This window comes from Talpa europaea (assembly GCF_964194135.1).
Source record: "Talpa europaea genome assembly, chromosome: 6".
NCBI classification, from domain to species: Eukaryota; Metazoa; Chordata; class Mammalia; order Eulipotyphla; family Talpidae; genus Talpa; species Talpa europaea.
In genome coordinates this window covers 96,430,345-96,450,096 of record NC_140072.1, presented here as the reverse complement: position 1 = coordinate 96,450,096, position 19,752 = coordinate 96,430,345, and the positions used below count along the sequence as shown (strand labels likewise).

The 19,752-nt window shown below is 39.5% G+C and overlaps 1 protein-coding gene across 1 annotated transcript in view; it reads right to left on the bottom strand.

Moving 5' to 3' along the window:
* Window positions 1-18,158, bottom strand: part of ERICH6B (glutamate rich 6B) — a gene marked incomplete at both ends in the record, with an annotated part of 48,017 nt that extends 29,859 nt beyond the window's left edge. The window contains one exon of the mRNA XM_084235984.1: window positions 17,879-18,158. Within this exon, the coding sequence (XP_084092110.1) occupies window positions 17,879-18,158 (280 nt within the window). The remainder of the gene's footprint in view (window positions 1-17,878) is intronic.
* Window positions 18,159-19,752: the final 1,594 nt, after the last annotated feature.

Genomic DNA, 19,752 nt, shown 5'->3' with positions numbered 1-19,752 from the left:
AACTGGGGTATGGGATGGAGGTGCAGGGGTGGTGGTGAGAGGATTCACCACAGAGACAGAGTGGGGAACAGAACAGGCAGACTGACTAAAATACACTGCTGAGGGGAGCAGTGGGCGTGACAGGAGAGGTCTGCTGCACAATGTGGGATTCTTGCCTGCTGGCTAGGATTAAACCCACACTGCAGAGGCTGCGGACAGCTTCACAGCGTGGTGCTCAACCCGCTGCGCCACTGGGGAGGCCCCTTCCAGCACATTCTCTCATACCTTTTCACCCTCTGAAAGAAGTCTCTGTCATATTCACTCCATTCTATATACCAGACACAGTCATGCACCTATAGCTGGCAACCTTACCCAGTGATTTCTAGTGTTTTCCAGAAATATACATGATAAACCATCTATATGGTATTCATGGAGAAAATTCTCCATGAATTACAGGAATTGCTTGCTTTTTCTCATGTTTTAAGCTATGCTCTAACCACTGTCCCTTCACATAATTCCAGGAACCTAGGGTGTGTCATTGATCTTGGCTTACAGACTCCAACACAGTCAACATCCTTGGTCCTGGTCTCCCACATCACAGATTTTGATCAGCAGGCATGTACTGTGGGTGGCTAGACTTTTATAGACATATAAACATATGTCGACTTTAAGGAGCTCAGTATTGGAAAGACCTTAGCTATAAAACATGCCCCTGTGGGCCAAATAAGCAGGGTGTTTAAAACTTAAATTAGACACAGGCATGATTAGGTGGGTCTGTACTGTGGAGGTGGGTCCCCAGGTTTGAACAGGCTCTAGTGCCCCTGTTCTCATATCAGCCTTTTCTTAACTCTGCTGCATCTTTTCAAACTTAGCACTGGCACTTCCCAGGCAATTACCCAGTAAATGACTCTCAGAATTCTGCCTGAGAATATTTAGATAAATGCTCAGATTTTTCCCAGCTGTCATGCTTACTGACTGAAATGGTTCCAGTTCTCAGGGCTCCATCAGAGCGCGCTTGCTGACAAGACTCCTGCGTGAACTTCTTTAGCCTGAAAAGTACCCATCCTGTGTATGTGGTGGATCCTGGTTTCTGGGGAGCTGCTTCTATCACTCCATTGTCTCTTACAGGTTTTCTGGCTCCTACTTTCATTTAACCACATTTGAGCTACAAAATATAGCAGGCACAGAGGCCAGCAGGGCTGTGAGGTGATGGGGGAATCTAATTTACTGCTGCCATGACTACAGATGTAATATGAATTTGTGGATTCATGATGGATCAATCTTAGTAAGGCTGAATTTAAATTATTAATAATGGTGAGAAATGCTATTAAACATTCCATCCCTAGGATCTTCGAGTGAGGGGCTTTTGGGCTTAATAAGGTAGAGGATTAGGATCCTCAGTGCAATCTTGTGGAAGTCTCTTAAGTGACTCCCAGTTGTGGCCACAAAAGTTCACATTATGGATGGTTTGGGCTGGTTCTGAATCACAAGTGGTCTTGACTGCATGCTGAGACAGTCTGGGGTGGCCAGAGTCCCATTCACCACTGTCCACGTGACTGTCTGGTTGTGGTCTGTCACCCCAGGGAGCCAGTCTGTAATCTGGGGAGTAAATTGCCTGTGTCCCTTGGGGACCCAGGGGCTGTGTTCATGTAAAACAAGAACAGGAAGACTAATGGAGAAAGGAGTGTGTGGGTGTAGAGGGGAACTGCAGAGGATGTTTATTTCAGTGCTTTGTTGATATGAGGGGCATCTGGGATAGAGAAAGGGGACCACACGGCTAATTTCTTACCCAAAATGAGGCTTCAGGTGGCACAGGGAGCAATCTGTATCATTAGCATGACAGGCAATGCCAGAGCCAGGACATTTCACTTACATGGGATGTGCAGAATGGTCTGCCCTCCGCCCCTGAGGTGCCTGTGGGTGTTGGCCGGCAGGGTGTGGCTTCCCTTACCTCTGCTGCCCTCGTAGATCCATTCCGTCTGTGTGCCCCTGTCTCTCCAGAACACCTTTTCTTCTTCAGTCTCCAAGAATGGACGAGCTAGCCCCATAAAGTAAGAAGTCTCTCTGGCAGGTATGGAGATGGAAGGGGTGAAAGCACAAAAGCAACAAGATAAATGAGAAAATGCCTGAGCTCGCCATTGGTGTAGCCATCCAAACACATAGCTATGCTTCTAATTGCTAACCTAGTACCTTTCTGAAACGGCCTTGAACAAACCTCCTAGCACTAACCACACTCCTTTTGAGTTGTTTCCTATTGACAGATGAATGGGAGATATGGGATGGCCCTGGCCAGTCATTCTGCCCAGACAACAACACTGGGTAGTGTTGTCACAGTACAGTGGCCGTCAGTGTCACAGGTGAATATCTTCCAACAATTCTGGGGGAGTCTGGTGTTTGCAAACTCCTTCAACTTCTGTTGGCCTTTCTTTTCCCCTCCTATCTGAGGAGAACCTTGCAGGATAGAGTATTCTTGGCGGGCAGTTTTTATCTTTGGGTTTTTTGATGATGTCATGTCATACTCTCCTTGCCTGTAGTGTTTCCTCAGAGAAATAAGATGTAAATTTAATCAGAACAAAGCAGGGAAGTTCCTGTGACCCCATCTTCTGTGAGCCCCTTCTTTCTTTGTATCTACTGTCAACCCACCAGTGGAGATTATGATCCCCTTCTCCTAGCTGTCCTTTGGGGCTAAAACACAAGGTCTGTGAATCACAAGCCTTGTGATCCCCCTCACCCCATAGGTTTCTACGAGCTCGTACAAGGCCCTCATTCATTTGTTCTGTAGGAGTCTGTTGACTGTGTATAGTGTGTGCCAAGCCCTGTGCCAGCTTAATAAGTACTCACAGAATGATAATTTAGACTATGAAATACACCTGAAAAAGGAAGATTACAACTTCCTTTTGGGCATTTCTCCTTCCCCTCCCTACTGGCACTGCACATAGGCCCCTTGCGCTTTCTCTGCAGTTCAAGCCTTCTCTCCAGCCTCAGATCACTCTAGCCCTTTCATCTCTGTAGTTCTGGGTATCCAGGACCCAGATTTTGGGACCCATCTTTCATTTTTTTAAAGATTTATTTATTTATGCATACAAGAACTGGGGTATAGGCCAGAGGTGTGGGGGGGTGAGAGGATTCACCAGAGACAGAGTTGGGGGGGGCAGAACAGGTGGACTGACTGAAATACACTGCTGAGGGGAGCAGTGGGTCAGTCAGGAGAGGTCTGCTATGCCATGTGGGTAGCTCCCTGGTCAGGGATTGAACTTGAACTCGTGCTGCAGTGGCTGCGGATAGCTTCATAGTGCTGATGCTTAACCCCATGTGCCACCAGGGAGGCTCCTTGGTACCCACCTTCCATCCTGCGAGTGAGTAGCACAGGGGAGCAGTATCAGGCATCCTTTGTGTGTGATATGTGAAGGAACTCCCTACTGAACCCCTCCTTCCTCAGTGGAACTGCTTCCCCAGCTCCTCTCCCAGCCTCACCCTTCCCACTTCCTGTATTTGGGACTGCCAAGCATCATCCCTAAGCATGAATTTCCACCTGGCATATCAAAAAACAAAGCTATTACCTTGATTTTTCATCAAACAGGATTTGTGATGAATAAGACATAGTGGTTTCTATTGGAAAAAGGAACAAAAAGATAATATTGGTTAAAAAAAAAAGAAACATCTTTCTGTTTATAAGAGTGTTGCTAAGTACGCGATACTAGGATTTTGTGGAGAGCCCCCATTTTATAGGATTTTTTCCTTTTCCTTAATGTTTTCTCTCTTACTGAATTTCTTTAGAAATTTTAAAAGATTAGAGAACTTGAGATCATGTTTGTGAAATCATGGGTTTTAACAATTCATGTTTGCTTTGTTAGTCCTTTGGGTTATCATAGCAGCTTCTCTCTGTTGTGGGATAGATGATATTAGTACAGGAAAGATGGCTGAAGGTTCAAAGGATATAAATACTTTTAAATACTATTTTTAATTTTAAGGAACATGTTTTTGTCACTGAATCACCTGATTGTTTGGCCAGAATGATACAACATCAAAAATTTCAAGTATAATTGGTATAATATATGCCATCAATTCTAGTATTAGAGAATTATGCAGTAAAGAAATGAGAATCAGAAAATTTGAAACTTAAAGTTTCAGTGCTTAAGCTTATTCATAGTTTACCCATGCAACAAATTTTATTAAGGCATACTTCTTGGTTTTAAAAGGGGTGTTTAACTACATGACATGCACCTCAAAGGCATCTTTACAGACCCATCACCCAAAGCAGTGATAGTGAAGGCAAAGATAAACAGCTGGGATGACATCAAATTAAAGAGCTTCTGCACAGCAAGAGAGACAATAACAAAAACAAAGAGAAACCCCGCCGACTGGGAGAAATTTTTGCACACAACACTAATGATAAAGGACTGATCACAAAAATCTGCAAAGAGCTGATGAGACTCAACAACAACAAAGAAAATAATCCAGTCAAAAAATGGGCAGAAGAGCTAAAAGAAACTTCTCCAAAGAGGAAAAGTGAATGGCCAACAGGCATATGAAAAAATGTTCAACATCACTTGTAATCAGGGAAATGCAAATCAAAACTACCATGAGATACCATCTCACACCAGTGAGAATGGCACATATCAAAAAAACTAGCAACAAGAAATGTTGGCGAGGATGTGAAGAAAAAGGAACTCTCCCGCACTGCAGGTGGGAGTGCAAACTGGTCCAGCCACTATGGAAAGCTGTGTGGAGATTCCTCAACCTGCTAAAGATGGAGCTTCCATATGATCCAGCAATTCCACTCCTAGGTATTTACCCAAAGGACACAGAAACATTAATTCCAAAGAACACCTGCACCCCTATGTTTATAGCAGCACTGTTTACAATAGCTAAGCTTTGGAAACAACCCAAATGCCCACAAATAGATGACTGGATCAAGAAGATATGGTACAGGGCCTCCCCGGTGGCGCAGCGGTTGAGCGCTGGGTTGCGAAGCTGCCCGCAGCCTCTGCAGCACCGGTTCGATCCCCGGCTGCTCCCCGGCCACTGGAGGAGAGTCCCACATGGTGCGCAGACCTCTCCTGCTGCCCACTGCTCCCCTCAGCAGTGTACTTCGGTCCTTCTGCTGCTCTGCTCCCCGCTCTGGCTCTGGTGAATTCTCTCACCCTCCCGTGCTTCTGACTGTACCCAGTGCATGTATAAACCAACCAACCAACCAAACAAATAAATAAATAAGACATGCCTCTAGAAAAATTAAAAAAAAAAGAAGATATGGTACATATACATGATGGAATATTACTCAGCAATCAAAAAAGATAAACTCATGCAAATTGCAGCAACATGGATGGCGCTGGAAGGGATCATGCTCAGTGAAATAAGCCAGAAAGAGAAAGAAAAATACCGGATGGTCTCATTCATAGCAGGAATCTAGAAAACCTGAATAAGGGACCAGGAAAAAGAATAACTATAAGAAAGAAAAAAATCAAAATCAACAAACAACTATGAACCAGAGACACACAATGGGGGGGTGGAAAGAAGGATTGGGGCTAAAATAAGGGGGGGTGCAATTGTATGGGGAATATAAAAATTAAAAAAAAATAAAAGGAGTGTTTACAAAGATTAAGCTACATAGGCAAATCTTGAAATCATAATAATAAGTTACAGAAGTAAGACAAAATTATAGATATAATATGTTTAAAGAACCACCACTAATATATATTGCCAAAAATAAGAGTGGGACAGATACAATAAGAGTGGGAGGGACAGAATAAAAGTAACGTGAATTAGCTCAATTTATATTTGGATGCTGGTAGGTTGGGGGTGTTTCTCTACCTTTTCTTTTCATTAAAATGAGCAGAAGTGGACTGAGTTTTTTTTAAATGTCATTCTCCTAAAATTAAAATATGCATATCGTTCATTTATTAAAAGCAGAAACAAAGGAAGAAAGAAGTTGATATTAGAAAAAGAAGAGAAAGGTTGCCATAGGGATTGAAGCCATGGAATCTATTGCCAGTGTTTTCTTCTATATATTTTATTGTTGCAGGTTTTATATCTAAGTCTTTAATCCATTTAGAATTTATTTTTGTGCATGAAATTAGAGAATGATTCAACTACATTTTTTTACAAGTGGCCATCCAGTTTTCCCACCACTACTTAAAGAGTTTCTCTTTTCCCACTGTATAGTTATGGATTCTTTCTCATGATTAGGTATTGATATGTACATTAATTTATTTCTGGGCTTTTAATTCTGTTCCGCCGCGGACCAGCCCAGCGGTGGCGGGAGATTGAGACAATCTCAGGGTTGAATGAGAATGAGCAAAAGGTGATCGAAGGAATTAGGGCGAGGGACAAGAAAGAATGACACACAGACACACTCAAGGGAGAGTGAAAATCTGAGTGCCATTTATTGAAAGCAATCTTCTCTTTTTATACATTTTTACAGTAATTGCTTCATTGTGTTTTGGTTAATCATTTATCAAGGCATACGTGCATATTGTGTTACATGTGTTACATATCATTACATCTTGCTTATTATTTATCAAGAAATCAAGTATAAATCAAGAACATTTCATACTCTAATCTCCATACTGGAGGCTCATTCTAGAACATCTGCATTATGATTACATTTTTATTTTTACTTTATTATTATGTTTTTCATGTACTATTATTTATTCTCTTACCTTTGTGTGGCTATATTATTTACTAAGTAATAGAATCAGTTTCCATGGCTGCATTCCTTTACTATGATCCTTGTTACTGGCAATGAGTAACAACATAGTTTGGTGGTGCCTTAACAACGCCCAGGCCTGATTGTTCCAGTTATTCTTCATGGATGAAAAGGTGGGAACCAACTTCCCCTCGGGGACTGCGCCTGTCTTAGGTTGTCAGAACTCACTTTCTGATCTTACCCGTCATTGACTGTCCAGTCCAGCGCACAGGGGCAGAGGGCCAATTGTGCCAAAATAGCACAGCCACTCAATATTAATGCGAAATTGTGGCAATTGTTACATTGCTCTCAGGAGCCGCCACAGTTCCACTCATACATCTATTTTAATTTCCTATTGTTTTAATTACTGTTGCTTAATATCATAGTTTAAAGTCAGGTAATGTAATGCCTTTGCTTTTGTCTTTTTTCTCAGGATTGCTCATGCTATTCAAGGACTTTTATAGTTCCATTAAAAATTTTATTTTTTTGCCAATTTCTTTGAATAGTATCATTGGTATCTTGTTAAATTGATATTGCTTTTGGTAGAATAGTTATTCGATTATATTGATTAGTCATTTTCATTATATTGATTCATCCCTTTCACAAGCATAGAATGTTTGTCTATTGCCTTATGTCATGACCTAGATCTTTTAATAATGTCTTGTAGTTTTCATTGTGTAGTTCTTGGTTAGGTGAATCCCTAGGTATTAGATTATTTTTGAAGTGATTGTGAATGTAATTATTTTTTTGATTTCTTTTTCTTGTTACTGCATATAAAAATGCAACAGATTTTTATATATTGATTTTATAACCTGCCATTTTGCTATATTCATTTATTGTTTATAATATAGTCTTTAGGGTTTCTATATGTAGTCTGTCACCTGAAAATGATAGTTTCATTTCTTTTCCAAACTGGATTCCTTTTATTTCCTGTTCTTGTCTGGACACTGAAATCTCCAAAACTAAATTAAACAGAAGTTGTGACAATGGGCATGCTTGTTTTTTCCCTCTTTTAAACAGAAAGTTTTCAGTTTTTCACCATTAGGTATTATATTGGCTGTAGGCTTATGATATATGGCCTTTATTATGTTGAGTTTGGTTTCTTCTACTCTCATTGAGAGTTTTTAATCATAAATGGGTGCTGTCTCTTATCAAATGCTCTCTCTGCATCTATTGATATAATCATGATTTTTATCTTTGTTGATAAATTACATTGATTGATTTATGTATATTAAAATATCCTTGTAACCTTAGGATAAATCCCACTTGATCATGATTCATAAACCTTGTCTAATCCTTGTATCATTGAATTCTATTTGCTAGTGTTTTGTTAAAGGAATATTGGTCTGTAGTTTTCTGTTCTTGTGCTCTCTGGTTTCAATATTAAGGTATTTTTGGCATTACTCAATGTATTAGGGAGCATAATCTGTTTTTTCAAATTTTAGAAGTAATTTGAGCAAGATGGACAAAAGCTCTTCTTTTTATTTTTATTTTATTTTATATATTTTTACATCATTTTTCATTTTTGCACAATGTATGCATTTTCATCTTGGTTATAGTCCCCATACAATTCCCACCCCCCTTATTTTGACCATAATCCCTCCTACCTGCCCCCATCCCCATAGTGTGTCTCTGGTTTATAGTTGCTTGTTGATTTTGATTTTTACTTTATTAGTTTTTTTCCTGGTCCCTTATTCAGGTTTTCTAAATTCCTGCTATGAGTGAGACCATCCGGTATTTTTCTTTTTCTTTTTCTTTCTGGCTTATTTCGCTGAGCATGATCCCTTCCAGCTCCATCCATGATGCTGCAAATTGCGTGAGTTTATCTTTTTTGATTGCTGAGTAATACTCCATTGTGTATATGTACCATATCTTCTTGATCCAGTCATCTATTTTTGGGCTTTTGGGTTGTTTCCAAAGCTTAGCTATTGTAAATAGTGCTGCTATAAACATAGGGGTGCAGGAGGTGTCCTTTGGAATTAATGTTTCTGTGTCCTTTGGGTAAATACCTAGGAGTGGAATTGCTGTATCATATGGAAGCTCCATCTTTAGCAGGTTGAGAAATCTCCACACAGCTTTCCATAGTGGTTGGACCATTTTGCACTCTCACCAGCAGTGCAGGAGAGTTCCTTTTTCTCCACACCCTCGTCAACATTTGTTGTTGCTAGTTTTTTTAATATGTGCCATTCTCACTGGTGTGAGATGGTATCTCATTGTATTTTTGATTTGCATTTCCCTGATGGCAAGTGATGCTGAACATTTTTTCATATGCCTGTTGGCCATTCACATTTCCTTTTTGGAGAAGTTTCTTTTTAGCTCTTCTGCCTGTTTTTTGACTGGATTATTTACTTTGTTTTTATTGAGACTCTTCAGCTCTTTGTAGATTTTTGTGATCAGTCCTTTATCATTAGTGTTGTGTGCAAAAATTTTCTCCCAGTGGGTGGGGTGTCTGTTTGTTTTGGTTTGTCGGTTGTTTGGTTTGTTTCTTTTGCTGTACAGAAGCTCTTTAATTTGATGTAGTCCCAGATGTTTATCTTTGCCTTCACTATCACTGCTTTGGGTGATGTGTCTGTAAAGATGTTACTAAGGTGCATGTCAAGTAGTGTTTTGCCTATATTTCCTTCTATATATTTTATAGTTTCAGGTCTTATGTCTAGTTCTTTAAACCATTTTGAGTTGGTTTTTATGCATGGTGATAGGTAGTGGTCAAGCTTCATTCTTTTGCATGTAGCGACCCAGTTTTCCCAGCACCATTTATTGAACAAACTTTCTTTGCTCTATTGCATATTCTTTGCTCCTTTGTAAAAGATTAGTGACTGTAAATCTGTGGGTTTATTTCTGGATTTTCTATTTGGTTCCATTGATCTGTGTGTCTGTTCTTGTGCCAATACCATGCAGTTTTGATTATTATGGCTTTGTAGTATAGTTTGAAGTCTGGGTGTGTGATGCCTCCATTTCCTTCTTTTTTTTTTTCAGGAGATCAGATCTTTGGCTATTCAGGGTTTTTGGTGGCTCCATATGAATTTCATCAATATTTGTTCTACTTTTTGATGAATGTCATTGAAATTTTTATTGGAATAGCATTGAATCTGTAAATTGCTTTTGGTAGGATGGCCATTTTGATGTTAATTCTTCCCATCCATGAGCAGGGGATGTCTTTCCATTTCTTTGTGTCTTCTTCTATTTCTTTTTTTAAAGATTTATTTATTTATTTATACAAGCACTGGGTACAGTCAGAAGCAAGGGAGGATGAGAGAATTCACCAGAGCCAGAGAGTAGAGCAGAGCAGGCAGACTGATGAAGTACACTGCTGAGGGGAGCAGCGGGCGGCAGGAGAGGTCTGCGCACCATGTGGGACCCTTGCCGGTGGCCGGGGATTGAACCAGCACTGCAGAGGCTGCGGCCAGCTTCGCAACCCAGCGCTCAACCGCTGCACAATTGGGGAGGCCCTTCTTTTTCTTTTAACAGTGTTTTATAGTTTTCTTTGTATAGGTCCTTTACCTCTTTTGTTAGGTTTATTCCCAAGTATTTGATATTTTTTGTTTCAATAATAAAAGGGATAGTTTTCTTGATTTCTTCTTCAGATTTGTTGTTTGTGTACAGGAAGGCTACTGATTTTCGTGTGTTGATTTTGTATCCTGCCACTTTACTGAACTGATTTATTAGTTCAAATAGTTTTTCTGTGGAGTTTTTGGGGTTCTCTATGTATATTATCATATCATCTGTGAATAGTGATAGTTTGATTTCTTCCTTCCCTCTTTGGATTCCTTGTATGTCTTTCTCTTGTCTTATTGCTCTGGCTAGGACTTCCAGTATTATATCGAAAAGCTGTGGTGAGAGTGGACATCCTTGTCTTGTTCCAGATCTTAACAGAAATGCTTTCGCTTTTCACCATTGAGAATGATACTGGCTATGGGCTTGTCATATATGGCCTTTATGATGTTGAGGTATGTTCCTTGTATCCCTAGGATTTCAAGGGCCTTTATCATAAATGGGTGTTGTACTTTGTCAAAAGCTTTCTCAGCATCTATTGATATTATATGGTTTTTATATTTCTTTTTGTTGATGTGTTGGATTACATTGATTTTTGGATGTTGAACCATCCTGGTGTCCCTGGAATAAATTCTTCTTGATCGTGGTGAATATCTTATGGATACATTGTTGGATTCTGATAGGTAAAATTTTATTGAGGATTTTTGCATCAGTGTTCATTAGGGAGATTGGCCTGTAGTTTTCTTTTTTTGTGTGTTGTCCTTGTTTGGTTTTGGTATTAGTGTAATGTTGTCTTCATAGACCGTGCTTGGTATTATCTCTTCCTTTTCAATTTTTTTGAAAGAGTTTGTGAAGAATAGGCACTAATTTGTTTCTGAATGTTTGGTAGAATTCATTTGGAAAGCCATCTGGTCCTGGGCTTTTGTGTTTGGGGAGGGTTTTGATTACCATTTCAATTTCACTGCTTCTAATTGGTCTGTTTCTGTGTCCTATTTCTTCTTTATCTAGCTTTGGGTGTTTGTAGAGTTATAGGAATTTGTGCGTCTCTTCTAGATTGTTGAGCTTGTTCGCATATAACTGCTCATAGTAGTTTCTGATTATTCTTTTGATTTCTGCTGTGTCTGTTGTGATTTCTCCTCTTTCATTTGTGATGCTATTTATTTGTGCTTTCTCCTTTTTTTCCTTTGTGAGCCTGGCTAGAGGTTTGTCTATTTTATTTATTTTTTCGAAGAACCAACCTTTGGTTTCATTGATCTTTTGGATTTTTTTTTTTTTTAGTTTCAATTTCATTTATTTCTGCTTTGATTTTTATTATTTCTTTTCTTCTGCTGGTTTTGGAGTTTTTTGGTTGTTCTTTTTCTAGTTCTTTGAGCTGTGAGATTAGGTTGTTTCTTTGAGTTCTTTCTTGTTTCTTGATGTAAGCCTGTATTGCTATATATTTTCCTCTTATTACTGCTTTTGTTGCATCCCATACATTTAGGAAATTGGTGTCCTCCTTGTCATTCAGCTCAAAGTATTTTTTAATTTCTTCTTTGATTTCCTCATTAGTCCAGTGGTCTTCCTGTACTGTGGGTTTCAATCTCCATGAGGTAGGAGAGTTCCTTGCCTTCTTTTTATGGTTTATTTCTAGTTTGATGCCTTCATGGTCAGAGATGGTTGGTATGATTTCAATCTTGGTGTATCTATTGATGCTTGTCTTGTGTCCCAGTATGTGATCGATCCCGGAGAATGATCCATGTGCACTTGAGACAAATGTGTACTCAGATTTTTTTGGGTTTGGTGTTCTATAGATGTCTGTTAAGCCTATGAGGTCTAGATCCTTATTTAGAGCTTTAGTGTCCTTACTTATTTTTTGTCTCGTTGATCTATCCATTGTTGATCATGGTGTGTTGAAGTCTCCTACTACATATGTGTTTTCTCTGATGTCTCTTTTCAGAGATGATAATAGTTGTCTGATATATTTTGGTGCTCCTTCATTTGGTGAGTATATGTTAAAAGAGTGTTATTTCTTTTTGAAGTGTTATCCCCTTGATCATAATGTAGTGACCGTTGGGGTCTCTTTTTACCATTTTGAGTTTGAAATCTACTTTATCTGATTTAATATAGCTGTTCCTCCCTTCTTTTTTTGGTCCATTTGCTTGTAGGATTGTTTTCCATCCTTTTACTTTGAGTCTGTTTTTATCTTTTGTAGTTAAATGTGTTTCCTGGAGACAGCAAAAGGTTGGGTTTTGTTTCTTACTCCAGCCTGCGACTCTGTGTCTTTTTATTGAAGACTTTAACCTGTTTACATTTAGAGTTAACATTGATATGTTAGCGTCTGTACTTGCCATTTTGTCTTTTCTCTGGTTTTATTTATTTATTTATTTAATAATTTTTTTTTTTTGGTCTTGTTTTGTTCTTATTCATCCCTCTGTTGGTTCTGGCTTTAAGACTCCTTGTAGTATTTTTTGGAGTGGGGGTTTAGTCATAATGAAATTCCAGAGTTTCTTTTTCTCTGGGAAGGTCCTTATTCTTTCTTCATAGAGGAAGGAAAGCTTTGCAGGATAGAGTATTCTTGGTTGGCATTTGTTGTCTTGGGAGTCTGTTGACCATTTCCCTCCACTCTCTCCTTGCCCGTACTGTTTCTTGGGAGAAGTCTGATGTCAGCCTGATTGGTTTTCCTTTGTATGTTATCTGTTTCTTCCCTCTTGTCAGCTTCATTATTTTCTCCTTGTCTTGGATTCTTGGGAGCTTTGCTAATATGTGTCTTGCTGTATTTTTCCTTTCATCATGGAAGTTTGGCATTCGTCTTGCTTCTTGTATGTCTATTTTCAGCTCCTTCTTCATGTTTGGGAAGTTCTTGTCAATTATTTCCTTGAATATTTTCTTTGTTCCTATATCCCTCTCCTCTCCTTCTGGGATTCCTATAACTCTTATATGTCCTTTCTTCATGGAGTCAGATAGTTCCCAAAGTTTTTCTTCATTCTTTTTCCTTTGTACTTCTCTTTCCTTTTCTATTTTGGTTCTTTTTATTTCTGTGTCTTTGAGAGTACATATTCGTTCTTGCATTTCATCTATTCTGCTTTCACTGCTTTCCCCAGAGTTCTTTAGCTCCTCCATTGATCCTTTGATCTCCTGCATTTCTTTCATTTCCCTTTTTAGGGACTCAGTTTCATTCTTCTGATCATTGATTATTTATTTTTTTAAAGATTTATTTATTTTTACAAGAACTGGGGTACAGACCAGATGTGCGGGAGGGTGAGAGGATTCACCAGAGACAGAGTAGGGAACAGAACAGGCAGACCGACGAAATACACTGCTGAGGGGAGCAGCGGGCACTACAGGAGAGGTCTGCTGCGCCATGTGGGACTCTCCCCGGCTGGCCAGGATCAAACCAGTGCTGCAGAGGCTGCAGACAGCTTCATAGCATGGCACTCAACCGCCTGCACCACCAGAGGAGGCCCCGTTGATTATTTTTCCCTTATCATTGTTTTCATTTATGACTTCTGTCCGTTTTTTAATCATGGCAATTTTAAATTCTCTTTTTGGAAGGCTCAGAAGTTCTTCCAAGTGACTGTTGTTGCATTCTGGTGGGTGATTTTCTTTTTGTGGTGTGTCTTTTCCCTGAGGACTTGCTTGGTTGCTTGTCGTTTTTCTTCTCCCTGCTGCTTGTTTTCTAATTTGTCCAATGCATTGGGACACTGTGTCACTGGTACTGGCCGGCATCTTTTTGGTGTGCTTTTTCTGGGATGTCGGAAACTGGTGGTCCAATCGAGTCAAATACTGTTATGTCAGAAGTCCAGTAGGGCAGTGGTACTATGAATATGGTAATGGTCGTTGTCACAGATTATCTCCTCCTTCTGTATTTGTTTAATTCCAAAGGTATGTGTTGAGGTCCCACAGACTGCCCTGGAGGTAGGGTGGCTGATCGCCCTCTGGGCTCCAAATGACTGAATCCCCCTCTGGGCTCTTACTCCCTGCCAGGCTTTGGGGTTCTTCAGTTCACCTTTGGCTGTGGGGGCAGCCCTTTCCCAATTCCACATAGTCTCCATGGGTTTCTGGAGGCAAAGATCCCTTTTCTAAGTGGTGGCTGGATCCCCCTCTGGGCTCCGACTGGTGGTCAGACAGGGCCTGGCGTGTGGGGGCTTTTCAGCTCACCTCTGACTGTGGGAGCAGCTCTTTCCCAGTTCCAAGCAGTCTCAGTTGAAGCAAAGATCCCTATTCTCAAAGCTCTTCTTTTTAAAGAGTTGGTAGATTTCGCTTGAATGCCACGTAGCTCTTGGCTTTTGTTTTTTAGATTTCTGATTACTGTTTTAATTTCCATGTTCATTATTGGTTTATTCGCTCTTTAGTTTCTTCCTAGTTTAGTCTTGGCAAAGTATTGTTTTAGAAATTTGTCCATTATTTCAAATTTATCCAATTCATTGGTATATAGTTCATAGTAATCTCTTATGATCCTATTTTTATGTCATGTATGGTAATTTCTCCTCTTTCATATAATTCTGTTTATTGATATTTTCATGCTTCTGTTCTTTGTTTGCCTATTTATAGGTTTATCTATTTTATCTTCTCAAAAAGCCAACTCTTAATTTCATTGATCTTATTTATGATCTTTTTGATTTCTATTTCATTTATTTTTGCTCTCATTTTTGTTTCCTTTTGACTTTTAACTTTGATTCTTTATTCTCATTTTCCAAGTTGCTTTAGATATAATTTTAAAAGGTGTTTATTTGGTATTCTTGCTACTTAATATGGGCCTGTATTGTAATTATCTTTCTTCAGAACTCTTTTACTGCATGCCATAAATTCTGATAGCTTGTAGTTTTATTTTCATTAGTCTTGAGGTATTTTTTGATTTCTGTTATAATCCAGTAGCTATTAAGCAACCTATTATTTAGTCTCTATGTGTTTATGGGTTTTCTTGCTTTAAAAAAAAGCTAATTTCTAACTTTATGGCAACATGATCTGAAAGAGTTCTTGATATGATTTCAAACCTTGTTGTTTTATTGATAATTGACTAGTGCCCCAACATATGCTTAGTCTTGAAATTGTTACCTGTGCACTTGAAAGAAAAGTATATGCAGTGGGTTTTGAGTGGAATATTCTGTAGATATCCGTTAAGCCTCTTTGGTCTAGTTTTTCCTTTAAGATTTTTATTTCCTTGTTTATTTTTAGTCTTACTGATCTGTTCATAATTATAAAATTTTGGTGTGGCCAATTATCGCTCTTTAGTTCTGTTAATAACTGTATTATGTGTCTTGAACGTTCAAGGCACCAAAAGTTCACCTCCAGTGAACATCAAGGATTTAAGCTAAGCTTCCCACAGTGTTGTAGCTCCCAAGTGTGGGAGACCCACCATGATCCCTTCCACTAGGTCAACTCCTCAGCCAAAATGTCTCACATGGTCTTGTGCCAGCCTCTGTCTGGGCTGTGGTAAGCATTAGTTGTAGTGCTGAGTGAGAACTAGAGTTGAGATAGGGCCATAGGCCAGGAATTGTTCCCTTTGCTTTTTCAGTATTGAGCCTTACCCTGGGGCAATTGCTCTTTTAGTTAGGATCCAGGTGATTAGTGAGATGTCAATTCTTTTGAAAAGTTTAGAATCCTCTTGCAAACTCTTTTTAAACTTCACCTGTTTGGCATAATCTAGTCTGCTACTATGGGTTTTCATAAGCCCTAGACATTTTCCATATGCCTTTAAAGGCATTTAGCATTCCCTTACACTTTTTTTTTTCCTTCGGTGCCTCTCCTGTTTTTGCTAGTAGGGCATTTATGTTCAAAAATTTTGTTTTATGCACAGTTCCATTCACTTAACAGCATTGCATTTGTCCTACTCTAGTGGGTAATATATTTCAAAAGGTCCAGTACAGAAGAGGACATGTTAAGAATGCTTGATTCATATTGTGCAAAGGTAATGTCCTGAATGCTATTTTTTCAGTATTAGAATTACACTTGGTACTTGAACAGCAGGGGTATTAGGATTCTGAGAGGGATTTCATTAGTAGAGGCACATGGAAAAGAATTTACCAGCAATATAGGAATTACCTCACCAGCACACCAACTAAACTTCCATTAGTGTAGCACTTATGTAGGATGACATATCTGATTTTATGGAGAGGAGCATAAAGGTAAAATACTTATGTGGCTGCTGATACCACCCAACTTTTACGATGGAGGTTGCTTAAAAATTCAAACTGCCTGGGATGTTTGCCAGTGAAAACAATCAGATTCAGAAAATTGTTTAATTCTATTTCTAGGTCAACATTAAAATGACGCAGATGACCTAGATTTTTAACTTTCTATACCTGTGACCATGCAGTTATGATATCATGGGAAGACCCCATGTGGGCTTGTGAGTCCATGCATATTAGTCACTTCTAGCAGCAGCACAAGGAGGCCACTGCCACATAATAAAACTCAAGGGAAAATTGCCAACTGCAGAAACAGTATTGGAAAAATGTCAGCTCTTGGATGAGAGAAATCACTTCAAAGTTAAATACCAGCAGGGTAAGATGATGCCTTTTAGGGACGAATAAGCACCCTGAGAAACACAGTAGTGTCTGTTAACCTAAGACAGATTGGGGGTATATATTCTAGGAAATAATCAGAGATCATTGGTAGAATATAGCTATAAGGATAATTAGCAAAATATTATTTTTAAAAGTAACAAAAAAATCAGAAAAACTCATATAATTAATCATAGGCAATTGATTAAAAAATTATGGTTTGAAAATGCAATGTGATACAGCCATTAAAATGATTTATAGAAAATTTAAACATGAAATGCTATTCATATAAGCATGTAATATTTATAGATTGTTGCATTGTATGAATATACAAATGTCCTTTAAAAAATCATGTTAAATGGATGGAGCTAGAAGGAATTATACTCAATGAAGTAAGTCAGAAGGAGTAAGAAAAATATCGGATGCTTTCACTTATAGGAGGAATATAGGGGGACCAAATAAGACATCCAGGGAGAATAATAACAATACAAAACACAACACAACACAACAAAAACAGACAGACCATTATAAACCAGAGATATCCTGCAGGGGAGGAGGTGGGAGAGGGATCAGAGGGAGGGAGAGAGGAGCACAGGGGCCTGAGGTGATGGTGCACGGGTGCATTGTTGAAGGAAATTCTATGGGGACTACACCTGGGAGGGGGGGAATCAACACTATTTAAAAATGAACAATGATGTAAAATATTTGTCAATAAAAAAAATCATGTTAAAAACACAAAGGTGTGATTCTTTTACAAGACATTTAAAGTCCGGGGAAGAAATAACCATATGTGAAAAGCAGTTATCATTGCTGGGTGGTAGTGGTTTTTGCTCTCCTTTTGCTTAGTTGCATAGTTTTTCAAATAGCCACAGTGAACATGTATTTAATTACTTTGCTATAAGGAAAAGATATCAAATACTGATATACAGTATCTTTTGTATCAAATACAAAAGATATACAAATATCAAATGCTTTTATTTATTTATTTAATCATTTTTTTATGAACAGGTACTTTTATGTTCATTGAGGCTCCCTGTCTTGTTCTGTTGGCACTGTGCCTTGGAGCACAGCTACTGAAGTTGTGAGTAGACCTTGGTCAGTAATGAAGACTCATCCCCCTAGGTCAGGTAGGGTTGATACTTTGAACTTTGGCTTTATCTCAAGTTTGTGGTTTTTTCCTGGACATTGTGGTGAACTAGAGCTACCAAAAGAAACTAGAGTTCCTTTTGCAGACACTCACCTGAATACAGGTCTTCATACAGATGTTCTTTTTCCGGATGCTGCTTCTCTTCATCCTTCTTCAGATATGTGTGTTCTTCCGCATAGCCGTCCTCATACAGGTACTCATACAACCCTAGATACTGGTCCTCTTCAGGAAGCTGTGGTTCTTCCTTACTCTCCTCATTTAGCTTTACTTCAGCATCTTCTTCCTCTGAAGTTGAAGTCTGTGTGGAATGTTTGGATGTTGTGGGAGAGGAAGATGGTGCTATTTCTGATGACTGATTATTGTTAGCAGACATGTTGGGGAAACATTTAGCAGAAGAGATCCTTCAGCTGCAGGCAAAGTCACTTTATCATCCTGGTTACCAAGAAGGAAACAAAACCCCATTAGTATTTGTCCACTGCATATTGACTGAAATGCATTTTGTTCACTCATTCCATGTGGTGTCTTTGGGTGATCCTTTGACTATGCAGGTAAGTATTTGGTGGCCTTAAGGAGCCACCAACTTAAGGAGTTAGTTGGAGAGACCATGCCTGAAGGCAATACCTTTGAAATTACTGCATAATAGGAAGGAAAGCAAGGGGACTGTAAAGTGAAGGAGCGATTATTGTTTAGTGATACAGTTGTTAGGAAAGATTTATTCATCAAGAAATATTGCCACAGTAAGCAAGACTAGACTGTCTTCCAGAGGCTTGAAATTTGGGGAGAGCATTTATGCAAATTGATTTTGACTATACATGCCCACAGCAGCAAATCCATCTTTTGAAAAGAGGGCTGGGGGCCTCCCTGGTGGCTTAAGGAGTTAAGACGCAACCTATATGAAGCTGTCTGCAGCCTCTGCAGCATGAGTTCGATCCCCAGTTGGCCAGGGAGCTACCCACAAGGCACAGCAGATCTCTCCTGACTCGCCTGCTGCTCCCCTCAGCAGTGTACTTTGGTCGATCTGCCTGTTCTGTTCCCTACTCTGTCTCTGGTGAATCCTCTTACCCACCCCCACCCCCACCCCGCCCCTACACCTCTGGCCTGCACTCCAGATCTTGTATGCATAAATAAATAAATCTTTAAAAAAATGAAATGAGGGCTGGGCCTGTGCTTACCAGGATGTCCTATCGAAAGCACAGAAAAATAAAGAGTAACTGGCAACCCAGGACACAGTCTTAGGCAGTCATCCTGGTTTTGACTTGTGATTCAGATCCTGACTCATTTTGACCATGATTTCTGACTGATCATAGGTGAATTTTGTGGTCAGGTTGGGAAATATTACTTTTACAATACCTGATTGTAACCAGCTGATTTTAGCTCATTCGTCTGTATACTGACTTCACAAAGTGGCTGCCTCAGTTGAAGCAGGCTGGCACACACATCTTACTCAGCTTAAATAACATTTTTAAAATAAAAATAAAAATACATTTTTAAGCAAAAATAAAAATTAGGGCCTCCTGGTGGCACAGGCAGTTGAGCGCCGTACTGTGAAGCTGTCCGCAGCCTCTGCAGTGTGACAAGAATCCCACATGGCACAGCAGACCTCTCCTGTCTCGCCTGCTGCTCCCCTGAGCAGTGTATTTCGGTCCTTCTGCCTGTTCTGCTCCCTGCTTTGTTTCTAGTGAATCCTCTCACCCTCCCGCGCATCTGGCCTGAGATGCTCTTTGTCCTTCTCACTGGGCCAAGACCCATCTGACATCCAGAAAGACTTTGTGATTTTGAGATCAAATATGTGCAGAGAGACTTGCAGCGGATGAACAACAGAGTCCTAGGGGTAGGAAGACAGGCTGTTTCATAGGAGGAACAGGGTTGCTTTGTTTAATGTGGCTGTAGGTAGTGGCCTGGGTCAAAGGGGTTGAAGAGGCAGATAACCCTGGTGTATGCCAGCTTCACCAGCATAACTATTCTTT